Raw genomic sequence first — 17,703 nt, forward strand, 5'->3', positions numbered from 1 at the left:
TTGGGGGGGGGCGGGGGGAGTAAAATAGAAAAAGTTCAAGCCAGGCTTGGTGTCACACACCTTTAATCCCAGCACTCGGGAGGCTGAGGTAGGAGGATCACTGTGAGTTCAAGGACAGCTTGGACTACAGAGCGAGTTCTAGGTCAGCCTAGGTTAGGGTGAGACCCCACCTAAGAAAGAAAAGAAGGGAAGGAGGGGAAGGGAAAGAAAGAGAAAAGAAGTTTGAAATAACCTAAAAACCTATCAAGTAAAGTATGCATAACAAGATCCATCCACAGTGTGGAAAAATATTCAATAATTAAAATGAATGAACTGTTACAAACTACAACTTGACTGAGACTTTACACTGAGGGGAAAAAAGACAGTCACAAATGGCCAGGTGTCATGGGAGTCCCCTCAGGTGAAATGTCTCAAGTGGAGAATCTGCCCACAGAAAACAGATGAGTGGCTGCTCCTAGGCACTGTCTTTTAGGTGCGGAAGATGTCCCACGGCATCTTGTGCGGGTGTGACTGTGCTGAGCTTACTGAAAACACCACCTAGGTACTGCTTACAGGAAAATGTAAGCCATGTTCACATTCTCATACTTTTATATGTTTGTACTTGTCTGACCCTAAGAATGAAGCTGTCTCTACCCTATCTCCACCACCCAAAGATAATAAGTTCTGAGGAAAGGCGCTGTGCCATGCTGGACTCACTTCTATTGCCAAAATGACCTTGACCAAATGTCAATGCCACCTTCATTATAAAATATCTCCACAGGGAAGAAAGGCGATGACTTTTCATTCATTTTGACTTCCGTGACAAATGCAAAATAAAGCAAGAGTCCCTACCTGTGCTGGCTACATGTTAACTTTTCTAGTATCACTTCTGTGACTTTTCTCCTGTTTTAGCTCCATGGAAAAGACCAGTAACAAAAAGGCAGCTCTGGCCTCTTGCAGTCAACTAGCCTTGAAGTCTAGTCCTAATGCTCTGTGTCTGACTCGGCTCTAGACCATCCCAGAGTCCAGCCACCTGAGCAGTCACTTTTCCAACACATGACCACTTTCGTGCTACTGTGGGCAGTTAAAGCATTTCCAGCCATTAGAATGTGCTAAGACACTTACCTAATGGGACCTAACCACATGGCCCCTTGTGTGCAGATCCCGGTGTCACACAAATGCATTAGGAACTCGCCAGAACAGCTGTGACTCAGATCTCACCATCTCACCACCCACCACAAAAGTAGTTGTCAGTTGCTTGCATGAGCTCTTGGTCTGAGCTGCACTTTTAGTTTTACAAGGATGCCTGCCTGAAAAACTGGATGTTAATCAAATATTTCCCCCATAGTCCTTCATTTCAAATACCTTGAACTGAGAACTCATTCAAGGAATGCAGACATTCTCCTTCAACATCTATACCTCTCTATCCATCACAAGGTTCTTGCTATGCAGTCCAGGCTGACCTCAAACTCCTGGCTCCACAGTCTGTTTCCCATATGCCCAGTTACAGGTGTGTGCTTCAATTCTTGACAAGCCTTAACCTCTTAACAACATCTCCCTCAATAGCATCTCCCCCTTCCCTTAGGGGCCACCAAGTCCAACTAATAATTGGAAAACATCAAATTAGATATGATTAAGAAATTGGCCTCTAGAAATTTCTATGCAATATGAGTAATTGCCTATTAACTAACATAAACTAATTTTGTCCTAAAGGGGGCAATACTTACAAATACCCCTACATCTAACACACATCACGGAGTGCCTGTAAGGAATCAGCTGAGTCAGCTCAGAGGGTAGAGCATTCGCCACACAAGCCCGAGGACCTGAGTTTGGATCCCCAGAACCCATATAAAGCTGAACACGTCGTCACCTGTGCTCTCGCAGCATAGGGAAGCAGAGACAGAGCACTTCCCAGACCCTCACAGGCCAGCGAGCCGGCCTCACACAGAGGTGAAGAGACCCTGCCTCAAACTAGGTGGAAGACCAGATCACCACCCAGTGATGTTCCCTCGGCTCTGCACCTCTGAGTGCACACACTTGCACTCACACACACAAATTTTGGTTTTGGTTTTGGTTTTCAGGCAGAAACTCAACTTTAGCCCAGGCTAATCTAGAATTCACAGTGATCCGTCTACCTCAGCCTTCTGAGTGCGGGGATTAAAGGCATGTGTCGCCATACTCAACTCCAAAAATAATGTTAAAAAATAATAAAGACAGCCTTCTTCAGTACTGAAGTAACTATCTGTACTTCTTTATTAGCTCAGCAGTTTTTGTTCTTTCGTTTATTTTTTTGTTGGTTTGGTTTGATTTGGATTTCTAGTGTATCTTTCCACTTCCATGAGGCCCTGAGAACAGATTCTCACAGACAAGAAGGAAGTAGGATGGTGGGTGCTAGGGGTCAGAAATTAGGGAGAACGCAGAGTTTGTGTTTAGTGGTCATGTAGTTTCAGGGGTCACTGGCAGAGGTTGTTTTGTCTCTGAGTCATGATCTCACACTGTAGTCAGACTTACAACAATCCGCCCGCTTCTGCCTCCACAGGGCTGGGCTTAAACTGGGCATCAGTGTGCCCAGCTCATGGAGTTTCGGTTTTACAAAGCAAGAAGGTTCTGAGTATGGATGCTGGCGATGGTGACACCGAAATGTGAAATGTCCTTAATGCCACCAAACTATACTATTTTATGATTTTAAGACGATTGAGATCCTAAATATTACATATACTTTACCAACTTAAAAAAGCATCAAATACTCATCATAATAAGTTGCAAAAAAGTTTATTCATAATGATGCCTAAAGTAGTAAGATTGGAATTTAATTAATACTATGCCTGAAAGACAATTAGAAACCTTCTTACATGTAACTGTATGTTTATGTTATGACTAATCAAGTTTTATAATCCTCACAACCATGAGTACTTTGATATCTCCCTAAAGACCTGAAGAAAAAAAATACAGACAGAAGGAAATTTATTAGCATTAAAGGTTCATAGACTACTAAAAGGATGCCTTTCCAGGTCAAATTTCTCATAAATACTGAAGTTTCACCAGCTGATGACTCAGTTTACTCAGGCGACATATTAATCACTGTGTAAGAGTGAGCAATGCGTGAAACAATCTTCCTTCGATGTACAAATCAGCTGTGGCCCGCACCCGGTGACTTCACAGTAAAACATGGGCAGGGCAGGGAGACTCCCCTTATATAACTCCTCTCCCATTTGGGGTAATGCATCATCAACAGTGGGAACAAACTATCAAAGTCGCCTATTTATTAATCTGTGTTTCTAATCCTCCAAAAACTTAATAGTTTCCAAACCAATCTCTTACCCACCAGCAGATCTCTCTTCCTCAATGTAACAGTCATGTGCCTCACATAGCAAACTATAATCTTAAACTGGCTACAGCCTAATTGTTAACAAATTATAAATCACAACTGGAGAGATGACTCAGTGGCCGAAACATTTGCCTGCCAGTCCTAACAACCTGAGTTCAATTCCCAAGGACCTACATAGAGCCAGACGCACAAAGTGGCGCATGCATCTGGAGTTTGATTGCTGAAGGACTTGGCACACCAATACATACAGATACACATACACACACACACATATATCCTCTCCCCCCAGAGGCCCCCCCCCCGCCGTCTCTCTCTGTTCAAAAACAATTTTTTTTTTAAAGAAAGCAAATGGGCTTATTGTTTTCTAGAAGGGGATGTAAAATCATGTTTGTTTGTTTTTTTGTTTTGGTTTGGTTTGGTTTGGTTTCTCAAGGTAGAGTCTCACTCTAGCCCAGGATGACCTGGAATTCATTCTGTATTCTCAGAGTGGCCTTGAACTCACGGCGATCCTCCTACCTCTGCCTCCTGAGTGCTGGGATTAAAGGTGTGTGCCACCACCCCCAGCTTAAAATCATGTATTTTTGTAAAATTAATCACTACCTTCATATATTTACCTATGAACATCAAAATCTATGCAACAACAGAAAATATAATGGCGCTCTTCAATGAGTGAATACCAAAGGGATCAAAGAAGACACAGGTGGGATGTGAGGTTCAGGGGAGGAGAGCAGACGGTGTGCAAACAGTTACAATAATATTCCATGGCCCCAAACACAAAGTGTGCGCACTTAAGAAACTAACCCACCTGAAGGGCCTGCAGATGGGCATTTATGAATGCCTGAGCCAGGGCGGAGTACAGCTCAGCAACTGCACTTGTCAAGCACGTTCAAGGCCGGGGGTCAGGCCACAGCATGGATGGCAAAGAGCAAGAAGGGTGGGCACAGCAAGCATGAGCAAAGATGTGGGAAACTGGAGCTCTTGTGCACAGCCAGTGGGAATGTAAAGTGATGCAATACTTTAAAAAATTAAGCAGCAGCTCCTCAAAGTTAGAGGTGCTATATGGCAGAGCAATTCTTCTGCTGAATCTATGCACATCCAAAATAAATAAGAACATGTGTACAAAAAGCAAGGTGATATAGTTTTGGAAGTCTTAGCCATAGCAATAAGGCAAGAGACACACATAAAAGGGATACAAATTGGAAAGGAAGAAATCAAGTTATCATTATTTGCAGATGACATGATTCTATACATAAAGGACCCTAAAGACTCTGCTAGCAAGCTGTTAGAGCTGATCAAAACCTACAGCAATGTAGCAGGATACAAAATAAATACACAGAAATCAGTAGCCTTCGTATATGCTAACAACAAACACACAGAGGATGAAATCAGAGAATCACTCCCATTCACAATTGCATCAAAAAAAATAAAATACCTTGGAATAAACCTAACCAAGGAAGTAAAGAATCTATACAATGAGAACTTTAAAACACTCAAGCGAGAAATTGCAGAAGACACTAGAAAGTGGAGAAACATCCCTTGTTCCTGGCTTGGAAGAATCAATATCGTGAAAATGGCAATCTTACCTAAAGCAATCTACACATTTAATGCAATCCCTATCAAAATTCCAAAGGCTTTCTTCATGGAAATAGAAAAAACAATCCAAAAATTCATTTGGAATCACAAAAAACCTCGAATATCTAAAATAATACTGAGCAACAAAAAAGAGGCTGGTGGTATCACCATACCTGATTTTAACCTATACTACAGAGCCATAGTAACAAAAACAGCATGGTACTGGCACAAAAACAGACATGTAGATCAGTGGAACAGAATAGAGGACCCAGATGTAAGCCCAAGTAGCTATAGCCACCTGATATTCGATAAAAATGCCAAAAATACTCATTGGAGAAGAGACAGCCTCTTCAGCAAATGGTGTTTTGAAAACTGGATAAATATCTGCAGAAGGATGAAAATAGATTCTTCTCTCTCGCCATGCACAAGAATTAAGTCCAAATGGATTAAAGACCTTAACATCAGACCGGAAACTTTGAAACTGCTAGAGGAAAAAGTAGGGGAAACCCTTCAACATATTGGTCTTGGCAAAGACTTTCTGAATACAACCCCAATTGCTCAGGCAATAAAACCACAGATTAACCACTGGGACCTAATGAAATTACAAAGATTTTGCACCGCAAAGGACACAGTGAAAAAAGCAAAGAGGCAACCTACAGAATGGGAAAAAATCTTCGCCAGCTATATATCTGATAGAGGATTAATATCTAGGATATACAAAGAACTCAAAAAGTTAACTAATAAGGAATCAAACAAGCCAATCAAAAAATGGGCTAAGGAGCTAAATAGAGAGTTCTCAAAGGAAGAAATACGAATGGCATATAAGCACCTAAAAAAATGTTCTACGTCACTAGTCATCAGGGAAATGCAGATTAAAACTACATTGAGATTCCATCTCACTCCTGTCAGATTGGCCACCATCATGAAAACAAATGATCATAAATGTTGGCGGGGATGTGGAAAAAAAGGAACCCTTCTGCACTGCTGGTAGGAATGCAATCTGGTCCAGCCATTGTGGAAAACAGTGTGGAGGTTCCTAAAGCAGCTAGAGATTGATCTACCATATGACCCAGCTATAGCACTCCTAGGCATATATCCAAAGGACTCATCTCATTTCCTTAGAAGTACATGCTCAACCATGTTTATTGCTGCTCAATTTATAATAGCTGGGAAATGGAACCAGCCTAGATGTCCCTCAACAGATGAGTGGATAATGAAGATGTGGTACATTTATACAATGGAGTTCTACTCAGCGGTAAAGAAAAATGAAGTTATGAAATTTGCAGAAAAATGGATGGACCTGGAAAGTATTATACTAAGTCAGGTAACCCAGGCCCAGAAAGCCAAGCGCCACATGTTCTCCCTCATATGGGGATCCTAGCTACAGATGACTGGGCTTCTGTGTGAGAATGAAAATACTTAGTAGCAGAGGCCAGTAAGTTGAAAAGGAGACATAAAGGGTGGAGAAAGGAAGGGAGGAGGATACTTAATAGGTTGATATTGTATATATGTAATTACAATGATTGTAATGGGGAGGTAATATGATGGAGAATGGAATTTCAAACGGGAAAGTGTGGGGGTGGGGAGGGAGGGAATTACCATGGGATATATTTTATAATCATGGAAAATGTTAATAAAAATTTAAAAAAAAAAAAAAAGCAAGGTGTAGTGGCGCACACCTTTAATCCCAGCACTCAGGAGGCGGAGGTAGGAGGATCGCCATGAGTTCGAGGCCACCCTGAGAATACAGAGTGAATTCCAAGTCAGCCTGGACTACAGTGAAACCCTACCTCAAAAAAAAAGTGTACATGTACACAAGCCAGACATGTTGGCACAGGCCTGTAGTCCTAGCACAGAGGTAGGGATGGAGTAGAGACAGGAGGATGGGGAATTCAAAGCTAGCCTTGGCTATACGTTGAGTTCAAGGACTGCCTGGGCTACATGAGACCTTGATTCAAAAAACTTAGGCTGAAGCAATTAAGGCGTTTGTCTGCAAAGCCAAAGGACCCAGGTTTGATTGCCCCGGGACCCACATTAGCCAGATGCACAAGGGGGTGCATGTGTCTGGAATTCGTTTGCAGTGGCTGGAGGCCCTGGCACACCCATATCCCCCCCTTCCTCTTTCTCTATCAAAAATAAAATAAAATAAGGGTCTGGAGAAATGACTTAGTGGTTAAGGCACTTGCCTACAAAGCCAAAGGACCATGGTTCTATTCCCCAGAAACCACATAAGCCAGATGCACAAGGTGGTACATGCATCTGGAGTTCGTTTGCAACAGCTGGAGGCCCTGGCATGCCCATTCTCTCCCTGTCTCTGTCTGTCTCTCTCTCTCTCTCTCTCTCTCTCTCTCTGCCCCTCTTCTCTCAAATAAATAAAAAGTAAAACTATTTTTAAAGAAATAAAATAAAATATTTAAAATAAAAACGGGCTGGAGAGATGGCTTAGCGGTTAAGCGCTTGCCTGTGAAGCCTAAGGACCCCAGTTCAAGGCATGATTCTCCAGGACCCACATTAGCCAGATGCACAAGGGGGCGCACACGTCTGGAGTTTGTTTGCAGTGGCTGGAAGCCCTGGCGCACCCATTCTCTCTCTCTCTCTATCTGCCTCTTTCTGTCTCTGTCACTCTCAAATAAATAAAAAAAATGAACAAAAAATAAAAATAAAATAAAATAAAAACTTGTAGCATCTTGATTCATAAGGGCCAAAAGGTGGGAACAAGCCAAATGCCCATCTGCTGATGAATGAATAAACAAAATGTGGCATACCCACATCATAGAGTATTATCCAGATTCGGAAAGAATGAAGTATTGATTCACGCAGCACAACATGGATAAGCCCTGAATTCATTATGCCATGGGAAAGAAACCTGCTACTAAGTCTACAGGTTACAAGATTCCAAAGATGCCAAAATCGTGCACTACAGGAGGCAAAAATAGATTAGTGGTTTCCAGGGCCTCAGGACAGGGGGTGGAGGTGAGCACTGCCGGGGGGTGGGAATGGACATATTCTGAAACCAGACTCACCTCTGAGGGTCCTGAGATGGGCATTTCTGGTAAGTGAATGGTGAGGGAGGAGAGAGCAGGAGGGGGGAAGAGGAAGAAGAGGAGGAAGCAAGAAGGAAGAAGGAGGTAGGCCTCAGAGGCCTAGAACTTGCAATGTAACTAGGGATGACCTTAAACTTCTGCTTTGTCTGCCTGCATTTCCCAAGTGCTGAGACCACAGGTTTAAGCGAAGCCGGGGATGGAACTCAGGCCTTGTGCAAATGGCTTACCCACTAAGCAATGTTCCCAGCCTTCCTCAAACACACGTCAGGAGCCCAGTGCTCCTCATTCTTTTCACTTTCCATTATTTCACATTCAAACCTGGCTAAGAAAATGACGCCCTCCAGGACTTCCCACCATAGACTTATCCACTGGCTCCTGACTTTCAAAACTTTCCCTCTCCATAGGCTTTCTGTGTGTAAAAAGGCTCAACTATCTCCCAGACTTTAGGGAAAATGTTTACAAATTGGAAAGGTCTAATGATAGCTGCCTGGGCCTCTAGACACCACTCCCTCTCTTCCCCATCCCATCCCTCAGGATCTTCTACACAGAACATTCTTGTAGAGGTGCCACTTCCATACTGGCCTTCCCCCTTACTCCTCAGGCCGCTGCCCATACACCACCACATTCATTCATTCAATTCATTCATTAATATCTTGACAATTACCATTGACTGCCATGAGACCAAAACCACTGGACACAATTCAGCGTTACTCATACTGGCCACTCCTGTGACATCTGACTGCTGGCCATTCACTCCTTGACATAGTTCGTCTCCCCGTTCTTCTACAACTTTACTTCCACCTGATTATCCTTCAGTCTTTCTTCTTGGCCTCAGTGGCCTCCTCCTTCACACAGGCCTTCGCATGACATTCTACTCTATGGTAACAACTCTAAAGCCTCCACAAACCTCCAGTCTCTGACTTGCAGACTCTCTTACACAACAGCCTCTGGATGTGTCCACCTGGCCACAGACAACTGTGACTCAACAGGCCTACCAAGTTTCTTCCAGGCACCTGGTACACCTTAACATAGGTGCAAGCCCAGTGCACGGCACAGAAGCACAGACTTGTAAAAGACAGCCCAACGTTCCGGAACAGGCCTCGTCTCCCTCACCTTCCCCCCAAAACCTGCCTCCCCTGCACTTCTGATCCATTGCCAAGACCAGCTGCATTCACCCAGTCACCTCAATCAGAACCTGCAGTTCTGGATCCCACATGCTCAGGGGGCCTCACATGGGTGTGACAAGCACTTTGTTTGCAATATCCATCTGACTCCTCCATGTCACCTCTGTGGGACTTGAAGACAAGGGACCTGCTCTTGCTGCTTACCACGTCAGCCTCAAATCCTAATTCCCTGTCACTGCTGCGAGATATATATATATATTTCTATCATGCCCTGTGAATATTAAGACTGCCAGGACCCTCTGAAGTCCACACAGAAGTAAAAGCACGGGCTTTAATAGAGCCCAAAATACTAGCTGAGTAATCTTATAAGTGTTAACTCACCTCTCTGAGATTGTGACAGATAGAAATTCCACACATACATTTCACTGTGTGGCTTGAAGAACTAATGAGAGCTGGGCATGGAGGCACACGCCTATAATCCCAGCACCCAGGAAGGCAGGAAGATGGCTGAGTTTGAGGTCTACTTAGTAAGATCTTGTCTCAAAAGAAAAAAAAGGCTCACCAACAGAAAGCCCTTAGGGTGAGTGATAAAACCCAGGTGTGACATGAAAGGCCCAGGGTCCATCCTCAGCTCCAGAAAAGAAAACTGCCTGAAGGGGGCGACACCTGGGGTTGTCCTCGGAGCTCCATATGCACACACGTATGCCTGGGCACCCACATGGAAATGCACTTGCACAAGCACCTACAAAAGAAAGGCAACCAGACTGGAGAGATGGCTTAGCGGCTAAGCACTTAGCGGCTAAGCCTGTGAAGCCTAAGGACCCTGACGAATCAGAAGTGTAGGTTCAAGGCTCAATTCGGCTCAACTCCCCAGCATCCACGTTAGCCAGACGCACAAAGGGGAGCATGCATCTGGAGTTCGTGGACAGTGGCCGGAGGCCCTGGTGCACCCATATTCATTCTATCTCTCTCTCTCTGTGTCTGTCGCTCTCAAATAAATAAATAAATAAACAAACAAACAAACAAAAATTTAAAAAGAAAAGAAAGACAGAAGACTATAAAAAGCTCTCAGAAGAGTAGCTACTAGGGCTGGAGGTTAGGTCAGTATTAGAGCACTTGGTGCAAGGTCCTACGTCCAATGCCCACATAAAGAAAACTGGGCAAAAGGTTACCGTGGCTATTTTTTCTTTAATCAATGCTGTTGAGCTAGAAGCACCTTCTAGAACCACCTGTGCATCTGCACCCTCAGTCACAGGCCTGTGAAGCAGCTGCATACACCTCTGCAGTCAGAAAACACTGCTCAGGCTTGCCAACGTTTGCAAAAGAACAGGGCCTGCTGGGCACAAGGGGCACCATCAGCAAGCAGACACCAATAACTCCCACTGCACTCAATGAACGCTTCAATTCATCTCCCTAAGTAATAGATTTGTCAGTGGTTTCTTCCATGTTCAGGACTGAAGAAGTGGAAAAGTGAGGCATTACTCATTGTTCTGTGGAGGTGATGGGGGAGAACGGTGAATGCAGGTTTCAACAACTGCGTGCTATAAACCTGTACCTGCACAGAAAGGCTCTGGCCCCGTGTACAAATCCAAGTTTCAGTCACTGGATCGGCAGCAGAAACAAACACACGATGTCGTAATGGATGCGCCTCACTCAGCATTAGCATATCAAGCAGATGCTGGCCAAACAACCATCTTCTGTTTCAGCAAACACTGTCAGAAATTTCCATGCACAGCCATCCTTAGCCCCACATCTGTCAGTGATCTCTGAAAGAGCCCAGGCTCACCCCTGGCCAGCCATACCTTGCAGGGCCCTCACTTGCTAAGGACTGCCTATTTACGCACTGATGGCTAGGGTCTTCTAAGCCCACACCACTTTCTCAGTGCCACCTTGCCAACTTGAGTTTGGCAAGCCTCTTTAGGCTTCTTGTTCACGTGGCGTCATTTCCATCACCTGCTTTTAAGAGCCGCCTAGTTATCACAGAGAACCAATCACCTACCTCGTCTTCCAATGTTGCCTTGGGCTTGGCAATCTTTCATATTTGTGGCCACACAAACTTCCAGAAGGCTAAGGAGAACACAGAGACCAGTCACCCTAAGACTTTTGGCCCAGCTGGCAGCCAGGGCTCCCAGTGACTCGCCCCCTACTTCCTTATCCCTTCTCTCCAGCCAACCTTGTACCCTGACTCCTCTAGGGCAGCAGAATCTAGTCTCTGCCACCTAAACGTGCCTTGCTCAGACTCATGTCTGTGCCAGGCTCCCAGGCTATACTTCCTCCTCAGAGGATCAAGACTTTCCCAACCCACCATGCACCCATCAAAACCATAGATTGCCTCATGGAAGTCTTTCATAACCAAGATTCGCTCTCTTCTGTCAGGTCCTCCCTAACCACCAGGCCTCTCTCCCTCCTCTAGGTCCCTGTGTGTCCTTGTCACTTGTGTCACCTGGCACGTAATAGCCAGCAGTCTGCCATATCTGTTTACCTTTTAATCTTATCTTTTCACATGACAGCTATTTCCTCATGAGCAGGAACCAGAAAGCACACTTGAAGAAACTAAAGATGGCGCTACTACAGTACTAGATGACGCTGAGGTGGGCTCTGGTTGACACAAAGTCCTCTTAAAAGCAATCAATTCCCTTTCCTTATGATCCTGTTGAGCTCTGGCCCATGCCAATACAATTTTGTTTTGTTTTGTTTTTCCTCAGGAATGACCACAGTAGTAGAGTCATAGTTATACACACGGTTTCACAGTCTGCTTTCCCTCCTGACAGAAACGCCTTTCTTGTTAAATAGTTTTGATCTGCCATCACTCTCCATGGCCGTCTTGATCCCTGCCCTCAGACACTAGACGATGGCTGACAGAACCACTGGCCCGATTAGTCATCATTACGGTGTGTCTCCTTTGTGTCTTTCACTTCATCAAGCACTGGACAGGGCAAACTCAACTCACCGGAAGAACGTCTGACATTTTGACCATCCTCCTGCACTTCAAGTTTTGTTTTGTTTTTTGGTCTGGTTTAATTTCTAGTGTAATTTTCTATCCCATTCCCTTAGGCAGAGGCATTTTACAAACGCTCTATATAATTCATTTTGGTGGTTAATCTTGCACATATTAAAAACTGGAAAGTCCCTTGATTGATGATCCCACAGGAGCTAGAAAGCTAGAAACCTGGCAGGCAGTCAATATTCACGTACCTATTAAATGTTTTTTAACCACCTAAAGATATAAAACATCAAATACCTGAAAAGGAGAGTATGACTGATCTAATAATGGCAATTATGCTTGTAAAACTTCGGGTCATTTAATAATTAGATTGGAAAGGCTAGAGAAATGGCTCAGCAGCTAAGGTGCTTGCTTTACAAGTCCTGCTGACCAAATTCGGTTTCCCATTGCTCACATTAAGCCAGCTGCACAAAGCAGTGTGTGTGTCTGAAGTTTATTTGCAGCAGCAAAGGCTCTAGCATGCCCATTATCTCTCCCTCCCTCTCTCAAACTAAAGAAAAAAAAAAGTTTAAAAAAATAACGTATGAAGCCGGATGTGGCGGCACACACCTTTAATCCCAGCACTCAGGAGTCAGAGGTAGGAGGATCTCTGGGAGTTCAAGGCCACCCTGAGACTACATAGTGAAGTCCAGGTGAGCCTGGGCTAGAGTGAGACCCTACCTCGAAAAACCAAAATAATAATTATAACAATTTATGGAAGATAGGTGTTCTGAAGAGTACATGAAAAGATGCAAACTGAAAGACAAAAAGCAAGCAGAGGGAGGGAGTTAGCATAGAAGGGCATAGGGAGAATTCTTAACTGTTTTTTGTTTTGAGACAGAGCTTACTACGTAGCCCAGGCTTACCCTGAAAGCAAGATCTCAAGTACCGTCCAAGTACTGAGAGTACAGACAATATGTGCCACCATGCCTGACCTTCCTTTCCTTATTCTTTGCATTTTTGTTCTAGAAAGAAATATTCATGCCAGGAATGGTGACACACATCTTTAACCCTAGTACTCCTCAGGAGGCAGTGGTAAGAGGATTGCTGTGAGTTTGAGGCAAGCCTGGGACTATAGAATGAGTTCCAGGTCAGCCTGGGCTAGAGCTGAGAACCTACCTCAAAAAAAAAAAAAATAGATATATATATAGAGAGATAGATATAGATATAGATATAGATTCATATTCTTAAGAAATTCACCATTACAACTCTTACTAATAATAAATTAAGGCCTACTGCTTGATTTTCAAGTTACTAAGTTTTCCTAACCCGCAGACAGTTTAGCAGAAAGATCGATCACAGCCATGGAACCACACAATGAACCTAACAATACACCACAGGTTTCTACAAACTTTAGATTTTCCTCAGAAGCACGTCACAGGGGCCCATTCTCACCCTACGCTCCTATGCTACTTCCTGCACTTACACACTATGATGGGCATATCCTGAGGTAAAGGTGACTGACTACTAGCTACATGTATGTATATGCTATCACTTACTACATTAACCTTCCCAGAAGATATAACTGTTCCAAGTAATATGACTCTTTTCAAATTCATCAGAAAGGAGAAGGATTTTATGGTAGCCTTTTTTGTTAAACATTTTTATTTTATTTATTTATTTGTGGGCAGAGACAGAGAGAAGAAAGATGGGGGGGTGGGCAAGGGAGTGAGCGAGCCAGGGCCTTCAGCCTCTGCAAATGAACTCCAGACACATAAGCCACCTTGTGCATCTGGCTTACATGGGTCCTGGGGAATCGAACCTGGGTCTTTAGGCTTTGCAGGCAAGGGCCTTAACCACTAAGCCATCTCTCCAGCCCTGTTGTAACCTTTTTATATGAACTCTAGACACCAAGTGAACAATCACTAGCTTTAAAATGCCACTGCAGGGGCTGGGGAAATGACTCAGCAGTTAAAAGTGCTTGCTTGCAAAGCCTGCTGGCCAGGGTTCGATTCCCCAATACCCATGTAAAGCCAGATGCACAAAATGGCACATGCGGCTAAAGTTCATTGGCAGTGGCTAGAGGCTTTGGCATGCCCATACTCTCACACACTCTTCCTCTCTCTCTCTCTTAAATAAATAAATAAAATATTTTAAATAACCTACAAAATGCCACCTCATTGTGGTGCAATAATAGCCTTTAGTTTTATTTACACAATCACTTCGTGAAGATATGAAAAAGACCCAATTTTAACTTTGTAGAAAGCAAAATCCAAATACACGTCAAGAAATGTAAGACCAAGTAAGAGAAAACACTGAAGCAGTTTGCCACAAAGCACTCTGTTTGCACAGGTGATGGACCCTAACATTCTATTTAGAGTGGGTTTAAACCGGGCGTGGTGGCACACGCCTTTAATCCCAGGACTTGGGAGGCAGAAGTAGGAGGATCACTGTGAGTTCAAGGCCACCCTGAGACTACAGAATGAATTCCAAGTCAGCCTGGGATAGAGTGAAACCCTACCTCAAGAAAACCAAAAAAACAAAAATAAATAAATAAATAAAGTGGGTTTAGCCACACGTGTTGGCACACCTCTGTAATCCCTGAACTTGGCAGGATGAGGTAGGAAGACTGTTTCTAGTTAGTAGTTAGTCTGGGTTACAGTGTGTGAGTCCCTGTCTCCAAAAAAAAAAAGCTCAGTATGGTGGTACTTTCCTACGATATTCCAAGTACTTGGGTGGAGGAAGAAGGATCAGAAGTTCAAGGCCAAAGGGTGGGGAGATGACTCTGTGGTTCAAGGTGCTTGCTTGCACAAAGTGGCACATGTGTCTGGTTTGTGTTTGCAGCAGAGAGGCCCTGATGCACCCATACTCACTCTCTTTCTCCAACAGCTGACTAAAAATTAAAAGAAGTTCAAGGCCAGCCTGTGCTACATGGTCTATCTATCAAGACTCCGTCTCCAGAGAAAAGAAAAAGAAATGAGTTCAACCCAAGGAGTGGCTAGCTTCCCACTCCACAGCTAAAATTATTCTAAGCACAACTCAAAACTCTGAGGCAAACCATTATTACAATCAGTGCTAGAATCCAGTCAAAGATGTACTAAAAGTAGAGAGAGTAGCTCCCCACTACTAAGAAAACAATGGGGGAGGGAACAGGGGAAGGGCTCTACATGAATGCATTAAGGCTCTATGTGGTAGTTGGTTAGATTCCCTTTTTCAGCACTGACATTTCCAAGTGTTGTGCAAAAAAAAAAGGGAAATTTTAAGAATGTGCTGAACCTATCCTTTCTGAATCAATTCCCAGATAAACTGTGTCTTACTCGGCTTGTTTTTTTAATCATGGTGACGATTACAATAAACTTAAAAGTGAGCTAAAATAAAGATGCCTGAGCCAGGCATGATGGTGCACGCCTTTAATCCCAGCACTCGGGAGGCAGAGGTAGGAGGATTGTCGTGAGTTCGAGGCCACCCTGAGACTCCATAGTGAATTCCAGGTCAGCCTGGGCTAGAGTGAGACCCTACCTCGAAAAAACAATAATAATAATAAATAAGTAAAATAAAATAAAAATTTTAAATACCTGGATATTTAAAACCTGAAGCTTCTGAGAACTTTCAGGCTTCTAAGTTAATTCATTTTGTAAGACCTTTAATACAATGAGGCAATTGGTTCAAGTAAGTCCCTAGGGGAAAACGCACCCCACAGCCTTTAGTCAGTTCTAGTTGAAGCAGGTGAGCAAACCAACTCCCCTCAGAATGATAAGACTAAGAAACCTGTGTCAATTAGTTCATTTGCATTTCTGAGAATATAAAAAAAAACTATGCCTTCTACATAATAAACTCAACACTTGATTTTGAGCAAAGTTGTAAGAAAAGAGGGGGGTAGAGGGGAGAGCTGAGAAACCCATTCTGGTACATCAAGTGCAATGTCGTCATCTCCAGGGACTGACAAGACCTCGTATGTAACGTGTGAATTAGCAAAGGGAAGCCCAGCCCACCTCCTCTCCGGACTTGAGCTGGGCTTCAGTCCATTGGGCTGTGGAACGATGATTCCAGTGTACTGTTTATCTACTTTCTCTGCCCTCCCCACAGACTCGAGAGAATGTCTAAGAAGATACAATTTCATAAGAATCCTGGCACCTAAAACTATTTATTGTTGAGAGATAATGAACAATAACTTCAAGCGAATGCAAATAAATAAGACGAATAAAAACCTTCAAACTTCTCAACAAGTCTTAGCACCAAACCCCCAGAGTCAGTCTCTACAGCTTGGGGCAGTCAGTGCAGGTTCAAGTGAGCACCGAGGAGGGCTGCTGCAAACTCCTGAGCCCGGGCCACCGGGGTGCGGGCTGGGGTCCCGCGGCGGGAAGAGGCCCGGGCCGGGGCGCAGTGACAGCGCGGCTGGGGGGTGGGGACGCGGGGGGCACCCGGGCCGGTGTGTGGTGTAGAGGGGGGGGGGGTGGCGGCGCCCCGGGCTGCGCAGCAAGGCCGAGGGCCAAAGGGCGCCGGGCGGGGCGGTCCCGGCGGAAGGGGCAGCGGGAGACTCGGCGGGCCGAGTGCGGGGGGGAATGTGAGGGGGTCCCCGGGACGCGCGGCCGCTCAGGGAAGTACGAGCCCCGCGCCCACCCGCGGGAAGCGCACGCGACGCTCTCGGGGTGCGGGCCGCGCGCGCCCCCCCCAACGGTCCCCCCCACCGCCGCCGGGTCGGGCGCGCCAGGCACCTGCCGCCTCCGCCCGCCAGGCCGAGCGCTCACCTCGTCGGTTCATGGGCCGGACCCGCACCGCCACTTTCACTTTGGAGTCCCCCATCGCACCGCTGCCGGGCTTCACACTCGGCTTCCGTCTCTGCCACCGCCACCGGGCAACTCTCCGGGGCTGACCCGGTGGAGGGGCGGGGGGGGGCGGGGGTCTGCTCCTGGGGCGGGGCCTTGAGAGGGGCGGGGCCTGCTAGGGGCGGGGTTGGCGCGCCCCGAGGCATGCCGGGATTTGTAGTGCCTGTGGGTCCGCGGGGCGGGCGTAGGGCCAGGCGGGAAAGTTTCGCCCGTGGCTCGCTGGAACTTGTAGTCAGCTCCTGGAGCGTCAAAAAACTTACTGTTTTCCTAGCACTGGAGATTGAAAACCTAGGACTTCATGCGTGCTAGGCAAGTGCACTACCACTGAGCTGTTATCTCCAGCCTTTTTTGTACTTTTTAAAAAATATATACTTGGGGCTAGAGAGATGGCATAGCGGTTAAGGAATTGGCCTGCAAAACCAAAGGACACAGGTTTGATTCCCCAGGACCCACGCAAGCCAACTGCCCAAGGGGATGCTTGCATCTGGAGTTCATTTATGGTGGCTGCAGGCCCTGGCGTGCCCATTCTCTCCACTCTCTCCCTATCTCTCTCGCACACTCTCTGCCTCTTCCTATTTCTCTCAAATAAATGAAATTAAATAAAAATTTTTAATGTGTGTCTGTGTTTTTAGCCAGGTGTGGTGGTGCATGCCTTTAATCTCAGCATTTTGGAGGCTACCCTGAAACTATAGAGTGAATTCCACGTGAGCCAGGGCTAGAAGGAGACTCTACCTCAATTTTTAAAAATAATAATTTATTTATTTGTGAGGAGAGACAGAAGGTGAATATAAGTAGGTAAACCAACTCCACAGATGCATGTACCACTTTGTGCATATGGCTTTACAGGGGTACTGGGGAACTGAATTCAAGTGGGCAGGCTTTGAAAGCAAACACCTCTAACTGAGGA

General features: G+C 45.2%; 1 protein-coding gene across 2 annotated transcripts in view; it reads right to left on the reverse strand.

The window, feature by feature from the left end:
• Kif13b (kinesin family member 13B) overlaps positions 1-16,843 on the reverse strand; it is a 190,449-nt gene extending 173,606 nt beyond the window's left edge. For both annotated transcript variants that reach the window (XM_045131922.1, XM_045131921.1), the window contains exon 1: positions 16,719-16,843. In XM_045131922.1, the coding sequence (XP_044987857.1) occupies positions 16,719-16,773 (55 nt within the window). In that variant the 5' untranslated portion in view covers positions 16,774-16,843. The remainder of the gene's footprint in view (positions 1-16,718) is intronic.
• Between the last annotated feature and the right edge of the window lie 860 nt (positions 16,844-17,703).

The sequence above is a fragment of the Jaculus jaculus genome, chromosome 12 (assembly GCF_020740685.1).
Source record: "Jaculus jaculus isolate mJacJac1 chromosome 12, mJacJac1.mat.Y.cur, whole genome shotgun sequence".
Classification (NCBI taxonomy): domain Eukaryota; kingdom Metazoa; phylum Chordata; class Mammalia; order Rodentia; family Dipodidae; genus Jaculus; species Jaculus jaculus.